Source organism: Aythya marila (assembly GCF_965140915.1).
Source record: "Aythya marila genome assembly, chromosome: 24".
Lineage (NCBI taxonomy): Eukaryota > Metazoa > Chordata > Aves > Anseriformes > Anatidae > Aythya > Aythya marila.
The window spans coordinates 165116-187439 of NC_139065.1; the positions used below are offsets into that span (position 1 = coordinate 165116).

The 22324-nt window shown below is 39.3% G+C and overlaps 2 protein-coding genes across 4 annotated transcripts; one reads left to right on the plus strand and one right to left on the minus strand.

The window, feature by feature from the left end:
• Nucleotides 1-48: 48 nt before the first annotated feature.
• Nucleotides 49-10127, minus strand: LOC309886900 (bile acid receptor-like; the record flags this gene model as incomplete). 2 transcript variants are annotated; one of them, XM_082778209.1, is made up of 12 exons in its annotated part: nucleotides 9992-10127; nucleotides 7024-7126; nucleotides 5697-5823; nucleotides 4949-5308; nucleotides 4228-4368; nucleotides 3233-3372; nucleotides 3031-3135; nucleotides 2834-2933; nucleotides 1535-1663; nucleotides 876-992; nucleotides 431-544; nucleotides 49-287 (listed from the first exon to the last, which is right to left on the minus strand). In XM_082778209.1, the coding sequence occupies exons 3-12, from the start codon at nucleotides 5758-5760 to the stop codon at nucleotides 49-51; spliced, it is 1509 nt and encodes a 502-aa protein (XP_082634335.1). In that variant the 5' UTR covers nucleotides 5761-5823; nucleotides 7024-7126; nucleotides 9992-10127. The 2 variants fall into 2 exon arrangements, with proteins under 2 accessions (XP_082634335.1, XP_082634336.1); XM_082778210.1 differs by lacking the exons at nucleotides 876-992; nucleotides 1535-1663.
• Nucleotides 10128-17798: 7671 nt separating this feature from the next.
• Nucleotides 17799-22119, plus strand: SIKE1 (suppressor of IKBKE 1). 2 transcript variants are annotated; one of them, XM_082778306.1, is made up of 4 exons: nucleotides 17799-18225; nucleotides 18428-18570; nucleotides 20201-20314; nucleotides 20655-22119. In XM_082778306.1, exons 1-4 carry the CDS (start codon nucleotides 17916-17918, stop codon nucleotides 20664-20666), a joined length of 579 nt encoding a protein of 192 aa, XP_082634432.1. In that variant the 5' UTR covers nucleotides 17799-17915; the 3' UTR covers nucleotides 20667-22119. The 2 variants fall into 2 exon arrangements, with proteins under 2 accessions (XP_082634432.1, XP_082634431.1); XM_082778305.1 differs by having other exon boundaries at nucleotides 20675-22119.
• The last annotated feature ends 205 nt before the right edge of the window (nucleotides 22120-22324 follow it).

A 22324-nucleotide genomic window follows, 5' to 3' on the forward strand; every position in this document is an offset into this window, starting at 1 on the left:
GAAGGCGCGAGGCGCTTGTGGCGCTGCGTCGCGCGGCGTCGGCGCGTGCTACTGCAGGTCCCAGATCTCGCAGAGCAGCGAAGTCAGCCTGGGGTCCTTTGTCCGCCACGTCACTAGCACCTCTGCGTGGGTGTGGTTGAGGGTGCGCAGTTCCGTGAGGCGCCCGATGAGGCGGGCGAAGTGCTGGGGGTCCTCCGGGTGGTGGATCTTCGAGTACTTGTAGAGGATGCCCAGGAGCGGCTCCTGCAGCTCCTCGACGTGCCGCTTGTTCCTCAGGAGCGGGCGGTCTGCGGAGCACCGGGGCACAGCGCGGTTACTGGCACGCAGCGCGCGGAGGCGCCGCCGCGCCCGAGGGCCCGGCGAGGGTGGGGGAGGCGGGCGGCGGGACGTGGCTGCGAAGGCCGCCTGAGCTGGTGGCCTCAGTGCTTACCTGAGAAAAACACAGTTGTTGCTACAAGCAGGGCGTATTCGGTCTCAGTAACTTTCAGCTCCCCCATGCTTCTGTAGAAGTAAAACAGTGCGGTAATAAACTCCTCGGTTATACCTTGAAAATGAAATAAAATAATCAGAATGCTATTGCATGAAAGATAGGCACTGCTATTACGCGTATTTGTTCTAACCTAGAATTTCAGGCTGTTCTGTTGCGCAGCATAGTTAGCAGACTTAGTAGCAACAATTCTAATTACTGAAGTAGTAATTAAAAAGTTGTATTGCAGTTCTACCGTGGAGCTTCTGCTCTAGCTCGGGACTAGGTACCCGCGAGCGCTGTGTTGGGCCTGGCTGGATCCTGGGAGCTGCAGGCAGCGCAGCGGGGCCTAGGAACGCAGTCTGCAGTGCAACGGATTGCCAGGTATCTTAAGTCAGGCCTCCAGTACCTGTGGTAGTAGTGGACGTTGGACTCTCTTCATTGTGTGATATTTCAATAGAATAAATGTTTTTATCAAGGTTTTGAACATGACAACACGTCGCGTGATCAGGAAGCCTTATATGACCTGGAACATGAGAGATGACAATTCACAACCAAGCTTAGTATGACTAAATGTTCATCTACATCTGCTTTGTGGATAGACACCTAAAACATGCGGTATTTTTATCAGACCCATGTAGGAATAAAGAATTGGTCTTTTTTGCATCCAGCACTAAGTTCACTTGTTACATTCCTGTTGGTCAAAATCTCGTGTCAAACTTGACACAATAAATCATATGTTGTTAATATAGCTCATGTTATCCATCCACCCCAACATTTGTTGAAACACTCAGAATGTTTGTTTTTGTTTGGAACTAATGGGAGGGAAGCAGAGATACAATTAATTATTATTTTTTATGCTCTGTTGAAAAAAAATGCCTCTAGAAGGTATATATGCATTACTGACACTATTTTACAATACTGCTGTGCTACTGACACTATTTTGCAAGTACTGCTGTGCTTTAATAGGGAATTACTTTAGATTCACTGGATTTAAATGAATGGAAGTTATTTCAAAATGGCCAAACCCCTTTTGGTGTTTGCAGAAAGCTTATTAGTCCAACTTACTTTCACTTGTTGATGATTGGCACTCACTAATTCTTTGGTTATATATCTGGGCTGAACGCAAAAACATTGCCTCAACTGTTGACCCTTTTAGCAGTGCAATCTGATCTTCACTAGCTAAACTTTCAAATCCTGCAAAGAGAGAGACTTGTTAAGAATCTGTGCTGTGTCTGCCATTAAGCCCAAAAGATGGGCTGACACAAATTATTTATTAATTAGTGCACTTACTGAAAAGGAGGAGTCACAGTTAAAGGAGGAGTCACAGTTAAGAAAGGAGGAGTCACAGTTAAGACATTTGTATGAAACGCTAGTGCTCTTGCAATCTTGCTAGTTTGCATGTTAGAAAAAAAAATGCTGTTGTCAGTGTACAGTGTATAGAGGAATCACAGGAAGGTACAAGTAACAATTTGAGGAATAAGCACAGCTTTATGAAAAATCTCTTTTTAACATCTGATCTATGTCATATGCCCTAATGCAATATGTTACATTGCTTAGTGACTGTGGATATTCCCCGTCTGATGATAGTTGATCTTTTTAAAATTATGTTCATCTTTTCATGAATTAGTTATCTGCACATGTAATTCAAGAACAAAGGATCTTCTTTGGTTCTTTTCTTAATCTTGATCAGAGGAGAAATGTAACATAAGAAAACAAACAAGTCATCCATTCTTTCAGCCATGTTCTATAGTAGTGCTATAACTGATACTAAATAAATTCTATCAAATACTTGCTTTACATGTTGATTGAATTTTGTCAATGAGTTTTGCAACTTAAAGAGTAATAAGTTATCATCCCCCGTCAAAGTTATTTTGTCAACTTTACATTGAAATGCAGTGAATTTAATTGCATGTTCTCTTGTTCTTGTATTATTGGAAAATATGAATAGGAGCACGTGGTTTGTCCCTTCTGTTCTGACTTTGCCTTTGAAGGAACATCTATTTTATCTTTGATTCCAATAAATTGCAAACTGAATTGGATTTCAGGCAGTGTGTTAAAACAGTAACTCACTCAAGATAGCATTTTGAAGGCACAGTGCTATCAGAAAAATGGGTCCTATGTCAGGAAGGGAAAAGAAATCTAATAAGCTTTTGAAGAAAATGCTTCTAACTTTTCCTCATAATGAATAAAATCCTGACTGTTAGTGTTGGAAGATCAGTCAGTCAGTTAAATGAGAGTTTTCTTAAAGCCTGTATTTTTCTCAGATTCATGCCACCAGTATGGCTTCTAATGCATTTAAAAAATAAAATATAAATAAATAAATAAGTCAGGTGACTGTAACATTTCCCAAAGGAAGAAACTTACCTGGGAGTCTTTTTGTGAAATCCACTAGCACTTGTACGTGGACAACTGCCGTCTCAGAGAGACGGAGAAAACTTTCCTCAGGACTTGCAGTTTCTTGCAGCTGCATGAAAGAGCATTTATACAGTTGATATAATCAAGATAAATTGCTTAGGAAAATGCTAACTCAGTAATGTGGGCTGATCGTTCTGTGTACGTACAAACTTTTTTGCTTCCTCAAGGGGAATCATATATTTTTGGTGTGCTGCTACAATGTGGTCAAGAAGTTGATGTTCCCCTGGAGTAAGTTCCATCCTCTCTGGAATCTGTTTTAAAAAAAAAAAAATTAAAAATGACAATGAGTTAAGGCAAACATAAATTATTAAAATATATATATATATTTTAGATGGAAATATATCCCACTTTTCCAGATCTTGTTGTAGATGATACATGCTTACTATTCAGTCTCTCATCTTCGAGTTTTATGTTGCAAACAAAACTGCTCTTTTGTTTGAAATTCTTCCTGAGTCGCTTTGACTTACACTGTACTTCAGTCAGCAAACCTGTGAGGCACAGAATTATGTATCAGTGCATATATTTTCAAACAGATTACAACTTGAAATCATCGCTGTTGTTATGGATAACACGAGGATGTCAGGAGCTGTCACCTGTAAGGAACTATGTATAAAGAACATGACAATGTACTGCTGATTTGGTCAGTTACTGTTTAATATCCACCAAAGGCCTGAGCGTTTGCTGTCTTATGCTCACGTCACAGAGCCATAAGCAAGATAACATGAGAATTTTTCACAAAAATTTTGTGCATTTTTTTAAATGTTTTGTTTTTCTTTCCAAATACGAAAGCACATCTGATATGCTTATGGCTATCCTGTAGAGGTGCAGGATATTTAGATTCTTTTTATTTTGTAATGTCTTTTAAAAGCAGTTCTCTTAAGTTCAGGAGATACTTCTGAGTACTGCTGGTTTCCGCAGATGATGATGCTACAGGTGCCAGACTCCAAAGTTAAGTTTTCCTACAGCGAAATAAAGCTTAGACCAGTACCACTTAGAATCGTTGAATCGCTGAGGTTGGAAAAAACCTTTAAGATGATCAAGTCCAACAATCTGCCTAACATTTTAAGTCCACTAAAGCATGGCCCTAAGCACCACATCCACATATCTCTTACATACCTCCAGGGATGGTGACCCTGCTACCTCTCTGGGCAGCCTGTTCCAGTGCAGAACCATCCTTTCCATGAAGAAATGCTTCCTGACTTAAATCTAAACCTCCCCTGGAGCAACCTGAGGCCATTGCCTTGTGTTCTATCACTTAGCTCTACTGAGAATAAGGGATTGACTTTGGAAAAGATTTTATTGGTGATGAGTATTAAAACAGCCAGCATACAGGGAGCACTTACATTCCGCTAGCATTCCCACAGCTTTACACTTCTTTAAGCGACATTCCTGACACTTCCTCCGCATGTACATGTCCATTTCACAATGGCCACCGTTCTTACATCGATACACTGCGTTTTTGGTTATGCTGCGTCGAAAGAAGCCTACAGAAAAGAATCAGCTTATGAAGGAAACTAAGGAGTTCTATCTCATCATTTAAATAAAGGTTATTTTCTTTATCATGAAAGCAATACCTTCAATTAACATGTAACATGACTTGTTCTTTCTGACTAGTATTGATCGCAGTTTTCCTTACCTGAGCAGGACAGCTCCCATATAGCATTAATAACAGTGAATTAATAGCTTACTAATGACTATTAAGAACAATAATTAGTGAATTATAAATAAAGGTCTCTAATAAAAGGTCATGAAAAAATCAGCAACTGCTTAAACAGGCACTATTCCAGTGAATACTTCATTGAAAAATTAGTTGTATGAAATGATTTTATTAAATATATACTGTGAAAATGTTTCTTTCAAAAAATGTTATAACAATGTGAACCTTAAGTAAACATGTTAGATAAAGATGATAAATAGTTAGATAAGGATTCCTTAGATAAATTATAATCCTCCATAGAAGTGTCACCTTAAAAATTAATGAAATTTATTTGTTTAAATGACAGATGTGAAACATTACACTGTGCACTGCAAGGCAAGATACTATTAAATCTATGTGCCTCTTACCTTTACAACCTTCACAAGTAAGTGCGTTGTAGTGATACCCGGAGGCTTTATCACCGCAGACAACACAAAGCTCTTCCTGTCCCTTTAATCTCAAAGAAGAGTGGTTTAGTCTGGCCCTTTTAAGTCCTGGATACCCACTATCATCAAGGTGGGAAGTCATGAAAGGGGGCTTACTTAATTCGCAGTTACTGTACTGCCCATCGTTGTACTGGGAGTCCAGGGTGTATGTGCTGTACTGGGATTGGGACGGCTGTGACTGCAATACTGGAGAAGGAATTTGAACTGTTGAGTATTGGCAGTAAGGTGCAGTCTGAAAATCAGTGTCCTGCAGCTGATAATTGATGTGCTCTGGTAAAACATCTAGATAAAGAAAAAAATGAAAATGAAATAAAAGCCTAGGGAGTATCTTGACATCAGCAACTTTAAAGTTTTAAAATGTTTCACAGATTAAACATTTAAGCACAAATACTAGAGGAACATATTTTCCTAAGGGCAGTCTGACATATTCTTTTAAGAGGTGCTACCTGTAACTACATCTAAGATGTATTCTTTGAATACATCTTATGATGTATTATGATGTATTATGATGTATGTATTCTTTGAATACATCTTAGATGTAAAGAATACATCTAAGATGTATTCTTTAATTGTAAAGATACAATTAAAATGAAGAAATTAATGTAAATTCCCACAAACGTTCCTTTTACTGCACTGTTTTCTCATGATGTTAAAAGTTGGCTTTACTCACCATAATACTGTATGGGCTCAGCAAGACAATACCCATCAGGCACAGTGACAAATGTATTTGCCATGGTCTGCTCCCAGTTTCACTGTTTCATTCACTTTTCCATGTGATGGACTTTTAAGAAAGAGACCTGGAAAAATGCAAACATATGAGAAACATCACATGACAAAGAATTGCTGGGTAGGCTTAGCCACAGAACTAAAAGCAGGAAGCTCCAGGATATGAAACCATTTGCAGATCATAAGAAAATTAGAGGTATGTGTAAAGTCACATAATATTTGCAACGAGGTTGCTTACTGTCTTAATAGTAGGGATTTGGTATAGAACCTGTTCACAAATCTCCAAGGTAAGGTATATTTAGAACTTTTGCTTCCAACTTTACGTGAAACCAACAAAGTGTATTGTCCGCTAGAAGTTGCTTTTCTCTGTCCCGTCATCACTGCAGAAGCCTGAGCTCCTGGTTAGATGCTTTGACATTCACCATGACAAAGTGTACTAAGAGGTCATAGTGGCAGTTGGTGCAGAATAGCAATTTTGCTTTGAATTCAAAACTATCTTGTTTTTCAGTAACTTCTCTTTATAGAAAGGTTCTAAAAATGTGTTTTAAAAAATCTTTTTTTTTTTTTTTTTTTTTTTTTTTTTTTGAGGGGGGAGGTCTATATAGACACTAGTACAAGCTGTGTTTGAGCTTATATAAGAGTAAAGGCAATCTCTGGTATTACTTTAGCAATCAAGTGATACTGGAGTAGCTGTTAAGGTATTAAATAGGAACTATTTTCCTTGCCCCCTTTTCCCTCTGTATGTGGGGAATGTGTTCAAGCATCAGTGGTTAAAAATATATTGTATCTGCTGCCCACTATGGACTTTTCAAGGCACTTTGCCTATGAACTATTCACAAGCTTTCCATGAGCAGATGGGAAGGACAATAAAGATGAAAAAGGCAAGTAAGTATTTGGAAGTGAGTAGGCAAATCAAATCCTTACATACGCACTAGGGCTCTCTACATCTGCCCCTTGCAGAATTTACAGCAAACTGTGTTTAAAGATCTTCCTTGAAAGACTCACATATTAGATTTTATGCAATACCTATACCTAGCTACAGCTGAGAAAATGAACATCATTTCAGGAAGTCTGAACTGAAGTTGTTTCCTTAAAAACATATGTCCCTTTCCCCAAAACGGGACATATCTTTGGAACTAAACACTTCGCTTTGTGCTGCCAGCAGAAGGTGAAAAGATACAGTGAGGATGGAATGCTTTTTTTTTTTTTTTTTTTTTTTTTTTTTTGTTATCTCTGCTAGTAAATATTTGTTTGAAAGAGAAATGACTCACTGAATCATGAGGTCCTTATCAGTCAGATCCATTTGGCCTGGGCAAAGTCTGCATTTTTCTTCAGAAATGTGTGGAGAGATGTGTTTCTGGATTCCAGTGGTTCCTTTAAATAAAAGTAATAAAAGAATAGAAGCTACAGTAAAATGACACTGATCCAGTCTAACACAAATGTCACATGGGGAGTATGAAGGACATATTACCAAATGCAAGTTGTTCAGTTAATTAAGTACCCTAAATCTTGCAATCGAACTTTCGTTAGGCAAGGTTTCCTCAATTTAGGAGATTGACTGATAATGGATTTGAGGAGTTAGCCCTTCTTACTGATTTTTATGACTAATAGTAGCAGCTGCAACCACAGAATTCCCAGTTTAGAATGAAATTTTGTAAAATGAAACTTAAACTAAGAGAATGTTATAGCAGTATTAATATTAAATCCAGTGGTTATTTGAGGAATGCTACACCACCTTGAAATGAGATGCAATGATCATAGTACCTATGTGTATAAATGTTAACTGTTCCATTTTCTGACATTTGAAAATTTAGTGTTAACAAGCTTGTTCCTCTGATATAAAATTGCATGGATCCTTTTAAAACAAAAGGTATAGAAAGCAAGATAGGACAGGAAAGCTTTGGTGATTTGTAGGATTGGCTGTCAAAATCGCATGTTACACTTTCTGCCTTACTGAATTATTCTCTCCTTTATATTTGAGTCAGTCAGCAGTATGGAAGCCTCCTCCAAACTTCAGACATTGCTTAACTGTTGTGATTTTTATGTACTGATCTCTCAGAAGTTCAGTAGCCATCCCTAATCCCTAACACCTCACTAGAAATGAACCATGACCTCAAGGACACTTTTTCAGCCCACATATGCGTTCAGTAACCCTTTGCCATGCAAGCAAGTAAATTCTCCATGCGCACACAGATGAGCTATGCACTGTGAAGTTGTGGAATGCTCGGCAGGATGTAGTATACGTGCCCAGTTGTAATTTTCAAAACATAAAACTTGGACAAAATTGAAATCATATTAGGGGAAGAGCCTTGGGTGTTCTGTCAATTACAGTCATGCCATTCCCAAACCAAAATATCTTATGTTTGTTTTTGTCTTTTATATTTACTCAAAATATAGCCATACTTTTTGTGTATGTGTGCTTTAAAAAGGGAAAGAAAAAAAAATACGTCCCCAGGTATGATACAGAAAGGTCTTTAGCTTAAAATTTTGTAGAAAGGTGGCAATAACTGAAAACAAAAGAAGCTGCATTTTTAATAACTTGTTTCATAGAATCACAAGTAGTAATACAGTTCTGAGTCCTCTATCAGACATACCGACTTGAAAGTAAATTTCATCTGCATAAACACGTGCTGTGCCCTGCTTTTCCTTCTTCACAATTACTTCCAAGTTGCTATATTTTAATTTGTGAAATCCAGATCATTTGAGGATTACTTTTTAATTATTATCATTTTAAAAGACTTTACAAGCTGAGAGATTCTTTTTCCTTCTTCTGAAGACATAACCTAGAGTCTAAGTTGCTGAAGTATTTTTGAAAATGTTGCACTTTTACGGGTTTAGTTCTGACACTGATCAGTCTTCTCAACTGATAGTGTTCAATATAAACTGTAATGTGAATTGATTCAAAGGGTTAGTTATCCATCTAATATAGAAATTCATCAAGATTGTTAATAGTCCTAACTGAAGGACTTTTCAGTTAGGCTTCTTTATGGAAGCCATTAAAGAAAAAGAAAAAAGAAAAACAAACAAACAAACAAACAAACAAACAAAAAAAACAAACAAGTAAATTGATTAAAGTAGAACAGAATTTCAAAACAATTACTGTTTATTACTATTTATGGGGGAAAAAAATGACTTTTATACTTTTTTTTCTATAAAATAACATTACAAAGTAACTTTATCAACCTCTATTATCAAATTTATTAGGATGCAAAACATACTGCTTTTATAAGAGGCTCTGAGGAGCTCTTTAAGAGGTATGTATTGACAGTACTTTAACTGCTATCATAAATATTTTGACAGTTGAGTCATAGGGAAATTTCTTGTTTGCAGGGAATTTTAGGAACTCAAGCTGAAGGTCTACAATATTTATTTAACATGCTGTGTGGCATGTTAATGAACACGTAGTGTAACTAGGCAGTACATTTCAATCTCTGTTGTAATCACAGTACTTTTTTGCTTCTGGAAAGCATCGCTTAATTTTCTATTTTTATTTTTTAATTTGTGAAATTTAAACATAAAACTGAAAAAAAAATTGAGCACAATCAATGGCTACCATGTGCAATGCCAGGTGATAGATTCAATTTCACTCAAGCAATTCACTGATAACATCTGTAATTAAAGAGTGGTTTTGCAGGGAAAGTTCTAGGATCACTTGATTGATGCCATATGCAGCTAATACACATTATTAAAATTTCATCTGTTTCTCCCAGATTTAAAGTGCTACGATGCTCCCCAAAGCTTCTGTCTGAAGAAAATCCATTTTTCTTTCCATTAAATATGTTCCTTTCTTGTCATGAAATAACCTTCTGGATACGTTCTGTAATAGATATGGTTTATTTCACTAATTGACTATGTTTCAATGTTCTTGATTTTTTTTTTTTTAATTATTACCTCATGAATATTTGTTGCAAAGGTGTATTTTGTATACATAAATATTGTAAAGTAAGAGATGAGAGATTTTTGAAACCTATTGCTTTGCTAGTACTTTGGAGAAGGGAAACGACTGAATTAAAAAGTTATTGCATTCTGTATGTTAAATGAATTACTGCTGGAACAAGTTCTTGACAGCTAGGATACTTAATTTAAAAGTGCATGTTTTATAAATTAATTTAGTCAGTATTTTAAAAAGAAAATCAAAAATCTACAATGCCTGAAATATTTTTACCTGGCAAATTGATTCATGGCTATAGCAATAGTTTATAATCCCAGAGCATCATGAGAAGTAAATTAAATACTTACGGTAGTTCAAGAGCAAGTCCGTGTGGCTGTAGCAATGATCCTAGCTCTGAGTCCAGCTGGAGCAAACTGGGCCTTTTCCCTATTTATCAGTTTCTGTGCATACACTGGCTCCAGACGCTCTGCAGAGCAATGCTGCAGCTCTGAGACACGAACTTCCCACACAGCCTTTCCTGGGGTCGAAGCAAGGGCAGCTGCAAGACCACATAAATCAAATAATAACTGGGTCATCAGGGACAGGGGCCATGGGGACCTTCACGTCACTGTTTCCCAGGGTTCTCCCTGTCTGATTACAAAGTATTTTGCTTTCTTGGTAGAATTTAAAATTCTCCCATTTTGATTGCCTAACGTTGACATGCCCGAGTGTTAATGGATGATGTTCATTGCTTTGGCAGGGAAAATATTGCAATAACATTATTTTGATATATCTACATGACATAGTAATTGAGTTAGGAAACAGTTGATTAAGTCAGTTCTTTGAAACACAAAACACTCACCTTGTTCTACGTTTTCTAATTCTGACATACCTGTGCAGATGGATTCCTACATGACTCTATAACAGGCAATGACTTGTTAGCAAATGTTGTGGCCACTAATTTTGCAAAACTTAGTTCTTAAAAAAAAAATAATAGAAGTATTTCCATTATGAATAATTTCTCATCATTTAATCATTACGATTTGGGGTTGGGGTTTTCATCACGTCCTAGATGTAAGATATGGTCTTTTGGTTAGGGCATGCCCTTTTTTATCACACTGTCATTAAACTTGCTGCCTAACATGATGCACAGCAAGTTGCAAATGTTTAGCTAATAAGACCAGGAGGAGGTCACCTTTCTTCTGTATAGGAGCAATTCTCAATTAACCCCAGAAAAAATGTTTTTGTTGTATACTTCACAATTTACATGGCAAAGGGAAAAAATCAAGTCCTGTTGGTTTTCTTACTGCAGTCACTTACGATAGGCTTCTGGAGACAACAGGTTTTTATAGGTCTGTGGCATAACACACAGCAAACTGGCATTACCTTTCAAAAGGGAGCCGTGTTCATACTCCATAGGCTCCCAAAAAGTGCATGTTACTTGTTTCTGTGTATTCTGGCACCATTTGGGAATCTGTGACTGAGTCTTTGGAGGTGGAATTGTTGAACGTGGCTTGCAAGAACAAAAAAGATTGACTCACAAATGCTATATTGATCATCTTACAGTTTGGTTTTTTTTTGAGCTTTCAGAAGCTTTGTACTGATCACGTGTGGTAATGGGCTTGGAACACATAGATTATGAAGTAGGGACAAAGATAACAATCTTGCAAATGTAATTTGTCAGCATTTATCTTCCCAGTAAAAGCAAACTTACTCAGCAGCTAAGATGTCAAAAACAACAACAATAACAAACAAACCCACCTTTAATAGTAAAAATGAAGAGCTTACAGTTGTTAAAATGGATATTTTTCATAGCATTTCTTTCACAAATGCCATTGGCTTTTTCATCCATCTTTTCAGCCTTCCCAGTGAAAGCTGAAAAACAAGGAAGCTTTTATCAAATGTTATCTTTAGCTTTTCCGTACTACTGACTTTTAAAGTTTTTTGTTTGCTCACTTGTTTTTATTTTGTGATAGAAGATAGTTTACTTGTAAGCTATTGAAATACACCAGTGGGATGTGGGTATTTAAAACCTAATGACTTCAAGAGACTTAAGTCTGGAAAACAGGTTTTTAGAAGATATCTAATCCTGATTCTTCTCAGTGCTATAAAATCTAGTGGATTGGGAGTAAATTAAGTTGCTAAAATATGTATACAAGAACCTAAAACTTAGGTGGAGTAGAAATTAACTAGAGTGCCACATTAAGTAATAGCACATAGCCATTTACTTCAACCCACATGCCATCTTTGTAACTGTGGTAATAAAACTATTTTGCACAGTCATACAGTGATTCAGACCAGAGAACTAGTCCATATTAAGTACATATATTTTAAATTATTTTAACAGATCAGTTCTATTTAAAGCTTGTAATGACCATAAAAATGGAAGACCTGAGAGCCCACTTGACCACATAAAGAACTGCTGCAAAGAAGAGAAAAATGAATGTTTTTTTTCCATGCTTTTAAAGAATACAGCAAGAAATAAAAAATATAAAAAGTATAAGCAGTATAAGTTGCCTGTACAATCTTAATCACTGGAGACTTTAAAAAATCAAGTTGGGCTACATCACAAATTAAGAATTTTCTCTCAGAATTACTTTGATCTGTAAAGAGGAGAAAGCACTTTTGATATGTCTTCTAAGTCTCTGATCAGTAATGTGCCTAATGCCTTTTAAATAGGATACTTCAAACATGCTTTACTAGAGATGAGTAAAAAAATGTAACTTACAGATACAGACTGAAAATATTATCTGAACAAGCTCCTATCCTAAGTGGAAATCCAGAAGTGCCACTGAGGTGGAGTAAAAGGTGCACACATCATCAGTCTGGCCTGAGACCTTACGTTGCACTGCTCTTGGTGTCTCATTTCCTTCACTAGTATAAGCTGTGAATTTATGCATAGCCTAATCTACACAGAATGTCTGCCTTAATGCAGTTAGGTCTAAGATTTTTTTGAGTGCTGAAACTGCAGATCCAAAGAAATCTTGCTTGCATCAGTGCCTGTTGAGAGATTTCATTTTCAGGACATGCAGAATTCTGTATTCATCAGGACTAGAGATTCTCAATCCCTGTAACTTGCTCAGTGTTTGAATAGTTAAAGGAAATTGTATCTACTCCAGCTGGGTCTTCTCTACATAACTGACCAATTCAGCTTGATCTGGTATTGGATTGTTTACGTAACTTCAGTAATTAACCACTATCAACCTCATTAATGAAACATAAACCGCCTCTTCTGCTCATTTATTAAGCATTTGTCAAACAAAACTTAAACAAAGGGCAAAATCTCAACAAAATAACAGTCCTTCAAAAGCTACTGGGACTCTGACTACAAGTCATTATGGTCACTTTGTTGCTGTTTTTCAGTAAAAATTAAACAGAAGTGATGGCATTGTCTATTGCTTTTGGCTAACTTCTCACAAAAACATCTGAAGTCTGTCACACGAGGGCAATGATGCCTGGACAACTATTTTGGCCATTTCAGTGCAAAACACTGATGTTCCAGTTCGTTACTGTAAATCATTAACTGATGAAAGCAAGAGTCAAATACTAAACAACTGAGATACTTTGGAAAACTAATTGCTAATTACAGTATTTGTTGTTATATGTGAGTTAAAGATTATGTTGAAATGTAGATTATTTTCATTATAGGATTAAGTCTCACCTGCTTGTAAATTGTTCTGAATGATATCAAGAAGAATATGAACAAAAAGCTTATGTACTAAAATGCTCAAACTCAAGCTTTACTTGAATTTACAAAAGTTTGAGTTTACTTTACAAATAAAATCATTTAGAGGTAAAAAATACACTGGCAGACTAATACCAATAATGGTATTAGTGTTCTAAGAGCTACTTTCATTTAGAATTTATTGAAAAATTAATGAAAAACCTGCAAGCTTTCTGTTTGCCCTCTGTTCTGGATTATTTATTAATATTTGAAATGTGCAGTGGTTCTGGCACTGTTACAGTTTTCTGCATGGCATGAATGAACCTCAGTCCTGGCTGTAAAACAGTGCAAAGCCTCATGATTAACCTCTTTTGGATGTCAGTGTTATCTTACCCTTCTGGCTCTCAACAGAGGGAAAGATTTAATTTGAATAGGATATGTATCTGTTGTATGTGGTAGTTCTGATTGTGGGATCACACATTTCAAGATAAAATCAGGTCCAGAAGCTACAGTAGTAAGAATTTGTCCTTTTTTGTATTCAGCACATTCACGAATATTTTGTATGCAAAACTTCAGTGCAACAGTATTCAGTAAGGCACGATGTGAAATAAAATAAATATAACAACCAAAAGTCAATTACAGTGTCCTGCAATGATCTCAGAATTTATAGTTCAAAGAGAACACTTGCAAATTTAACTTTACACACTGAGATTCTTAAGTCATTGCAAATCTTTGTAGGTCAGCAAAGAGAAGCCAAGTCCTGGACCTGATTTGCATAAAGGACAGTATCTTGCCACTCAGCATTACAACATAATTATTGTGGAATCCATTAGTCAGCGGAGGAGTCTTGCGTCTGAGAGAGTAAAATAGGTGGTTATATCAGTTTATCGATGATATTATTTTCCCTTTCTTCCAAGCTGCATTCCATCTGATGGACATTTGTTTTAATAGTAAAAAGAATATTAGACTCATAAACATAAATACTGTGGTGCAATGGGTGACTCTTCAGATTTATCAAAGCAGGAAAATAAAGATGAACTACGAGACCGAGCTTCGTAGTAATATCTCGCCACAGAATGTCCGCTTTACACAACAGTAATCCATCTTGAAGTATAAGCTAGGAAGTACAAAAAGAGGATTAACTTGGCCTCCTGGTCTATGAGTCGCTGTCCTACAGATTTTGTTGAGAGCAATACTGGTGAAGCTGTGACAGTAGATGATGATTAATATGTTAAAAAAAGCAAAAGCAAACAAACAAACAAAAAGTTTAAAAGCAAACAATGAAAGTGTTGGAGTGTGTGAGACAAGTCTGCTTTGCTTTTTAAGCAAGCTGTAACTGCTGAATTATGTGACAGTTAGACATCAAATTTGTCAAAGAAGGACATGAGGAATATCACTTTTAGCTTTGGAAAAGCCAGTCTCTGCTGCATTACTACGTGACTCATGCTTTCAGAGACTTGGCCAACATTTGTTGAACCGTGCTGGTCACAGTCATGACTAACATGATTTTACCCCAAACTCAAGAATTCTCCTAAAAAAAAAATGTATTTTATTTATATATTTCCAGCATTTAGATGCCCCTGAATCTCTGTCACAGATGTTGCCTTTTCCTACTGGTCACTTCCTCTGTGCATTTTTATCTATCTATCATTTACTCCATTGCCAGCTTCTGGGTAACTTAAGGGCATTACCTAGTGCAAATTGTTTTAACATCCTCAGGACCAATGCCTGAACTCACCCCAGATTTAGACATTATGTTGTGTTGAGGATTCTGTGCTGTCTAATATCAGTCCCTTTAATCACTCTTTCTGTGCTTCTTGTCTGTCTAGAGTCTTTCCCTTTTTGATTCTCCTACTGTGAGCAGGAGTCTCCTAATGAACTATACTCAGAAATGTTATCTATTTTATCACAGAAATACTAGTTATGATTTTTCCAAGATGGCCTAGAAATGTTTTTGGTTATGTAGCAGCTTTGCTGTTTTGGAGGGTTTTAGTATCTCCTATCTAGCATATACTTTTCCTGCTAGAACAAATCCATGTTCTGTTTGACAAAATACAGCCATGTGGTTAAGAGTTATTAAAAGCATTAAAGCATTAACCTCTAGTAACCTCATTTTTCACTTTGTACACACACATAAGTGTTTAATCGAATTAAAGTTAAACACTAAAATGTTTGAGAGGCCAAATTTATACATTCTCTTCAGTTTATACAGAACTGATGTGATAAGCCAAAGAAATTAAAAGACACCACTACTCTGAAAATGCTCATCCGTTGATTTGTTTAAGCGCTGTTGCTACATACTAGAAGTTCTGGTGACAAGCATTCCCAGCATTTAAATCAAGGAGCTTTGTCCTACTGAGATCTGATCTGCGTCCTGGCGCCACACTAGCTCATTCTACCGTCCTTTGGAAGCTGAACAAATGATTCTGTGTTAAAAGATTTGCTGGAGAGGGAATGAACCGCATCCTTGAGTGAGAACACATGACTACATGCTCTGTGGTGGTGGTGTAGTAGACTCCATCTTCTTCCCATTCTTCAATTTTATTCCAAGCAGCCAGAATCCCACAGAGGGACTGCACCAATCCTGAAGTGTAAGTCTGATGCATCAGTGCTGACGCTTTCATCTCCTGTGCTTGTCTCCACTCTGCACGAAAGGCCAGGATGTTATCTCTGAAGCCAAGGAAAACTGAGTTTTTAAATCATAAGACAGTGCCCAAAGGCAAGTAGAAATGCAAGTAACAGAAGAGGCCAAAAGCAGATATTGAGACACACAATATAGGTGCAGCTTCTGCTGAGGTGCAACAACCATTCATGCAGCATAAGACAGGTTTCTTTAGCTGATTTCCTAGTAGATGTGAATTGGAATCTCTAGTGCTACATTTCTGAACAGTGTGCTGAGGGCCTGCCTCCTGTAAAACAGAATTAGAACCTTAGAGATTGCATATTTGGTGCCATGTTGAATATGTTGAAAGGCAGGGAAGATACTCAACTGGTACATCTATATCATTCCATGTAAGTGTAACAGCTATTCCTGTGTGGCTGCACATAGGCACTGAGTTGATGTACTGGCAGAAGCTTTAAAGGCAGCCATGAAGCTGGAACAGGCAGAGCAAAGCAACAGCAGGTGCTGAGCTGCATGGGTGGGGTCACTTGAGGATGTAATTGCAGGGACAGTGGAACCAGCAATGAGCATTGGCTACAGCTTAGGGATGTCATGTCCATCTTAGGCCAGATCCAGCTTTTGCCCATTGGTTCCATAACCAGAATTATAAAGAAAATAGTTTAAGTTTTCCAAATGTTCACAAATCACCCATTGTGAAAAAGAAACTCTGATACCAACTAAACTTTTCACTAGTCTTTAATAGGAAGAAAAACTGGAAGTCCTAGAAGGGAAAGCACACTATAAAGCATGGTCTGGACATTTACTTCTGCAGTAATTACTATAAAGCAGCATTACATCACCCAAATTTACAAAATACATCTCTTGTACATTATTAATTAATCAGTCTGATAAAGTAGTCCCAACACATCTGCTTACTCTGTTCTATTCTGAATTGTATGAGTACTACGAAATTGTTGTTTATACACAATTATCTTATTCAGCACTTCTTCACTCCGCTTGATTATCTCTGGGATCATACTGATACTTTTATTTGCTGAAGCATCGTAAACACTTCTCTTGGGTCTGTCTCAAAGAGGATGTACACTTGAAAGATGACTCAAGGTAGCAGGAGTCCCGCTAGAACATTATTGTTGGAAACACTGACAATGAAGTTGGTAATATTAAACAAGTTAATTAAAAAAAAAAAAAAAGCTGCACAAGGTTACGTTTTGCATCAAGGACATCACAGATCGCTAACAGTAGTTTTAGTTAGCAAATAAATAACCGAGAACCGAGTCAGCATTTCAAAGCTTGTTATTTTAACTCGAGTAGAGGATGTTTACTGTTAAAAGGGACAAACACGAGTCTTAGATAAGGAGACAGCTCGGCAGACCTCAGCTCGGAATTTATCACACAGCGCTGAAGGGAGCGCTGGGGCAGATAACCGGGGCCGCCCTCGGGTCAGGGCCGGGCGCCCTGCTGCAGAGCTGCTCCGTTTCACACAAGGCCCCGGCCCGACGTTTCCCACCCGGGCTCCCCCGCCGCCGGAACGCAGCGTCGCGAGCCTCGGCTCACCGCGGCCGAGGGCCCGAGCCCGCCCGCAGCGCTCCGCCACGGGGCTCCGCACGCTGAGCAGCTGCGAGGCCTCGGCCGCTCCCGACGCGGCTCCCGCTGCGCCCGGCCCCGCTCCCCGCTCCCCCTCCCACTCTCTGCTCCCCCCCCCCACAAGGCCCGGCCGCCTGCGAGCCGCGCGCCGCTCCCCCGCGCGCCGCTCCCCCCCCCGCCGCTTCCCCGAGCGTCGCTCTCAGCGGCCGCCAGGCGGCGACACCGGGCGGGGCGGGGCGGGGCCGCGCCTGCGCCTCGGCGGCGCGGTGCGGGCGGGGCGGGCCCGGAAGCGGCGGCGGCGGCGGCGGGGCCCGCGGGCGGCGCGCGGCGGCCGGGCTCGCGCGTGGCCGCTGCCGGCGGCGGGCATGGGGCCGCCGCCGCGGGGCTGAGGGGAGGGGCGCGGCTGGCGGCGGCGCGCGCCATGAGCTGCAGCATCGAGAAGATCCTGACGGACGCCAGGACGCTGCTGGAGCGGCTGAAGGAGCACGACACCGCGGCCGAGTCGCTGATCGAGCAGTCGGCCGTGCTGCACCAGCGCGTGGCCGCCATGAGGGAGGCGGGCGCGGCGCCGGCCGAGAAGGTGAGCGCGGCCGGCGGGACGGCGGGGCCCGCGGCGACTCGGCCGGGCCGGGGCGCTCCGGCGGAGCGGGCGGACGCGGCCCGGTTGCGGCCACACGCGCTCCTGTCCCAGGAGAACACGCAGATCCGCGACCTGCGCCGGGAGAACCGCGGTGAGCCTGCCCGCCGCGACGGGGGGCGGGGGGGGGGGGGAGCCACGGGGCGGCGGGCGGGGGGGCCCCGGGAGCGCGGCGCCGGGGGAGGGGGAGGGGGAGGGGGAGAGGGGGGCGCTGGGGACCCCGGGCGTCGGCCGGCTGCGCCGTGTGAGTCGCCGCCAGCTCGTGGCAACGCCGCGCCGTGTTCTGTGTTTCGCAGCGCTGTGGATCTCGCTGGAGGAGCACCAGGACGCGCTAGAGCTCATCATGAGCAAGTACAGAAAGCAGATGTTACAGATAATGCAAGGCAGAAAAGGCGAAGATGCAGAACCGGTCTTGAAAGTTCATCAGGCGAATTCTTTGGTAAGGTGGGGATGGAAGAGGGCAAGAAGAACTTGTTCGATTTTTCTTGCTTGCTTTCAGGAAACCACCTTCTCCTTGCGTGGAATGTCTCTGCTCCGAAATACATTTTCTGAAACTCTCGTCTCTTTGGTATTTTCTTCTCTATTCTTTTCACGGCATAAAAGTTGTGGCATGTCACAAAGGACACTGAAAAGCGTAAGCCTTTTGTGGCCTGCTCAGAAGCTCGTTGTCTGCACACTTGATGGCGCATTCCGTGCATTAAGCCGTAACGGCTTTGTTGTCACTTTAGAGAAGCTCATGCATCAGAGTTGTTCTTGTTATTGTTCAGTAGTTGTAACGAAGGAAGAAGAACCTCCAAAATCTGTTAGCTGCCACATGTTTAGGTCTTAAGAAATCATCACTTCCACTTGCTTTTTACTCAGTGCAAGTGTACCTTTGTCCATGTCTTGACTTCAGCGGTGCAAGTTGTGGCTACTGATAACTGCGGGTTGGTGTACATTTAGGTGCCAAATAATAATACAGTACGTTAGATATCTGATTAAAGCTTATTAATTTAGGGATTTGTTAAATGCATGTTTACGTGGTTAGAGAATAAGCAAGCTAAGATTTCTTTCTTTTTTTAATTGCAGTAGGATTCAGTTAAATTCTTTGTAGTGATATCTGGCAATTAATTTCTTCTCTGTTTTGTGTTGCTTAGGTCTTCTGAAGTTAAGTAGTATAGTAGGTCTTGTTTCCATTGCTTGGTTAGGTACACCAATTGCTCTGTCCATCAAGACTTACTATTTGAGCAAAGCTTCTATCACTGTTCTCAGATACTGCTTTTGCATCATTGTAGTGCCACAGTGATACCAAGATGAAAAGACTGGAGTAATCTCTTACACTACGATGGAATATCCCAAGATTGTTTCAACATCTAAGCAAAATCTTCACTTCTTGTGAATTAAAATATCAGATATTTTTGTGTTTACATATTTGAGTTCCTCTTTACATGTGATATGTTGAAATTGAATGTCCCTTGGATAGGAACTAATACTGTATTACACACTGGAATTTTTCTTTGTTCATTAATGTGCATTTCTGACCTTGAACAAAATGCATCTTCCAAAGGATTAGAACTATTTCCAGGCTGATTCTGTTAAAAACCATCCCAGTAGACTCAGGTCTTTTGCTTGGCTTCCTTTTTTTTTAATTCCTTCTAAGATGAGACTGTTTACTTCATTTTTTAATTTAGTCTTGAAGTCTTACTTGCTTTTATATTAGATGTTCTTAAAAATTCAGTCAGGCTTTCCTAATGCAACAATGTGAAACTTGCTGCACACTAATTCTATTCACCTGAATCTGTTGTCTCTGTCTTTCTCACACTTCAGACTTCCATGTTGACACGTAAGGGTGCCTTCTGTCTTGCTGACTGATGTTACTCTATGCACTGCTTTCATTGATGACTGATAGTAGTGGACGATGCGGTACATGTCTTGAAATGTTGTATAGGTTAGAAAGGATTGCAGGTTCCTGGAAGGAAAGAATTAAAATTGAAAATAGTCCAAAACAAAGAACTAGCTTACTTGCAGGGAATAAATTGCTACTGCTTTTGCCTGAAGGTATTGAATGTATTATTTTTCATGTCTTTCAGGAAATTGAAAGTCAGATAGATAGAATATGTGAGATGGGAGAAGTGATGAGAAAAGCTATACAAGTCGATGATGATCAGTTCTTTAAAGTTCGGGAGAAGCTGGCTCAGCTGGAGGTAAGAACCAATATAATTGCTAAGGGATATATCAAAGTTTTGGAGCCTCTAGATTTGCTCTGGGGTTTCTTTTTATGTTATAAATCCTTGACACAATCAAATTGGGACAAGGGTGGGTGGGGTTGGGAAATAAGGAATGGGTTCTGTTTATTTTCAATTCTTGATGTTTCAAGCATCTTAAAGAGAGAAGTTAAAGCTATGCTTCAAATGATGTGGTTTCCCTCTTGCCAGTACCGCATTAGCGCGTGTGTTACAAAATGAGTTTTATTTAGTGGTGGTGGAGTGGGGCTACTTAAAGATTATGGACCTTTAATTGTGAATTAGCTCATTTCTATTTCAGCAAAAATATTGATTTTGCAGCTTGAAAACAAAGAGCTGCGTGAACTATTGTCAATCAGCAAAGAATCTTTTGAGGTGGGGAGAGAAGATCTGCCTGACACTGAAGCTTAGGTTACAAAATAATGTTACCTCCAAATCTTGACTTCAGAGACTACTATGAAACCACCAACACGGAAGGATGGTTTGTAATTTGTTCTTTCAGGTGTTTCCTTTTGTGATTGTTTTATCTTTCAAAGTGTGTGGCCTGTTTTCCCTGCATTTGTCTCAAATTGCATACTCTTGATGGCAGAAGCTTGCACTGCTGCTCTGTCTTATTAATTGCAACAATGAAGTATTCATGGTGTGTACTCCCTTGTGATAGTTTATTTCTTCTCATGAGTGTTATTTTTGATGAGCTTTAGTTAATAATTCCAGTGGTGCAGATGGAACATAAATCTACTTTGTCAGTAGCTAGAGAACATAACGCAGATTATGGTGGTTTTATTTGATAGAAGGAATAAGAAATTCTTTGCAAACTACATCGTAAATAGTAGGTACGCATTTTGCTTTGCCTGCACAAAGCAGGCACACAGCTTTTGCTTTGCTTTGAAGAGCTAGCACTCAGTATTTGGCCGGATTAACATTCTTGAACAACTGCTTAGAGGCAGATTGAGAGAATAACAGATAGTCAATTGAGCACTTTAATTAGTAACTCATATAAGGAGTATACTTTGCCTTGATTTAGAGGGGAAGACTGGAGTTAATGACCCTTCCTCACACCTCTGCATTTTTGAAGGATGTTGCATGTGACACTTTTTTGTGGGTAGACCTGTTCTGTCCTTAGCTGTGCTCCAAGGTATGTGAATACTGGCTAGCTCTAATCCAAAGGCAGTGCAGTCGAGCCAGTCTAGTACACACAGCAGAGAACACATCATTTTCACATCAAAGCTGTTTGGCCTTACACCACTTTGGACTTCAGGAAGAGCGAACTGTGGCCTGCCTCAAATAGAATAAACCAAAAGCAACCACACAGACAGATTTTAATGTTATATCGCAGGTAAGTCTAGTGACAGATGTGTTATGTATTTATTGCAAAAATGCTATACTGGGTGAAATTAGAGTTGCAGTGTTGCAGGACTTTTTCAATATTGTGATATTTTTAAAGGCATTTTAATATAAATATTTTTGTTCTATTGGTGATCAAAAGAATCCTTTAAGAACAGTAAACATCTTATTTCCAATATTAAAGTTTTATGCCACTTTTTTTTTCCAAATGAAAACTTCGATAGATGCAGAAGGTGGTTTTTTGTTTTTTATTTTTATTTTTATTATTATTTTTTTTTAATAAGAGGCATTTCCTTGCGGTCCTTTGGAATATCCAGAAAAATTGTTCAGAAGATACAAGGGATTCTTGTACAGGAGTGTTCTTGTGTACAGTTCTTTGTTATTAGAAATTATTTAAGAGGGAATAAAAGTAACTGTGGGCAGTGTTTTCTGAAGTGTATTCTGTTCTGTGAGTCCTGGCAATATTTCTGTCTCTTCTGCCTCTACTGAAATCTTTTGCATCCCCATTCTCATTTTACCTTGATGCTCAAAAGAAATACTACAAAGACCAAAAATACTGCATTTGATCTTTTTTAAATTAATGTAATCTGAAGTGTGTGACAGTGCTTTTTTACCTTAGATACACTC

Bases quoted from the DNA above. Each gene is read 5' to 3' on its own strand.
- SIKE1 (XM_082778305.1), top strand. From the start codon at position 17,916: ATGAGCTGCAGCATCGAGAAGATCCTGACGGACGCCAGGACGCTGCTG. The intron at 18,226-18,427 runs GTGAGCCTGCCC...TGTGTTTCGCAG, and splicing joins CCTGCGCCGGGAGAACCGCG to CGCTGTGGATCTCGCTGGAG. The intron at 20,315-20,674 runs GTAAGAACCAAT...TTGATTTTGCAG, and splicing joins AGAAGCTGGCTCAGCTGGAG to CTTGAAAACAAAGAGCTGCG.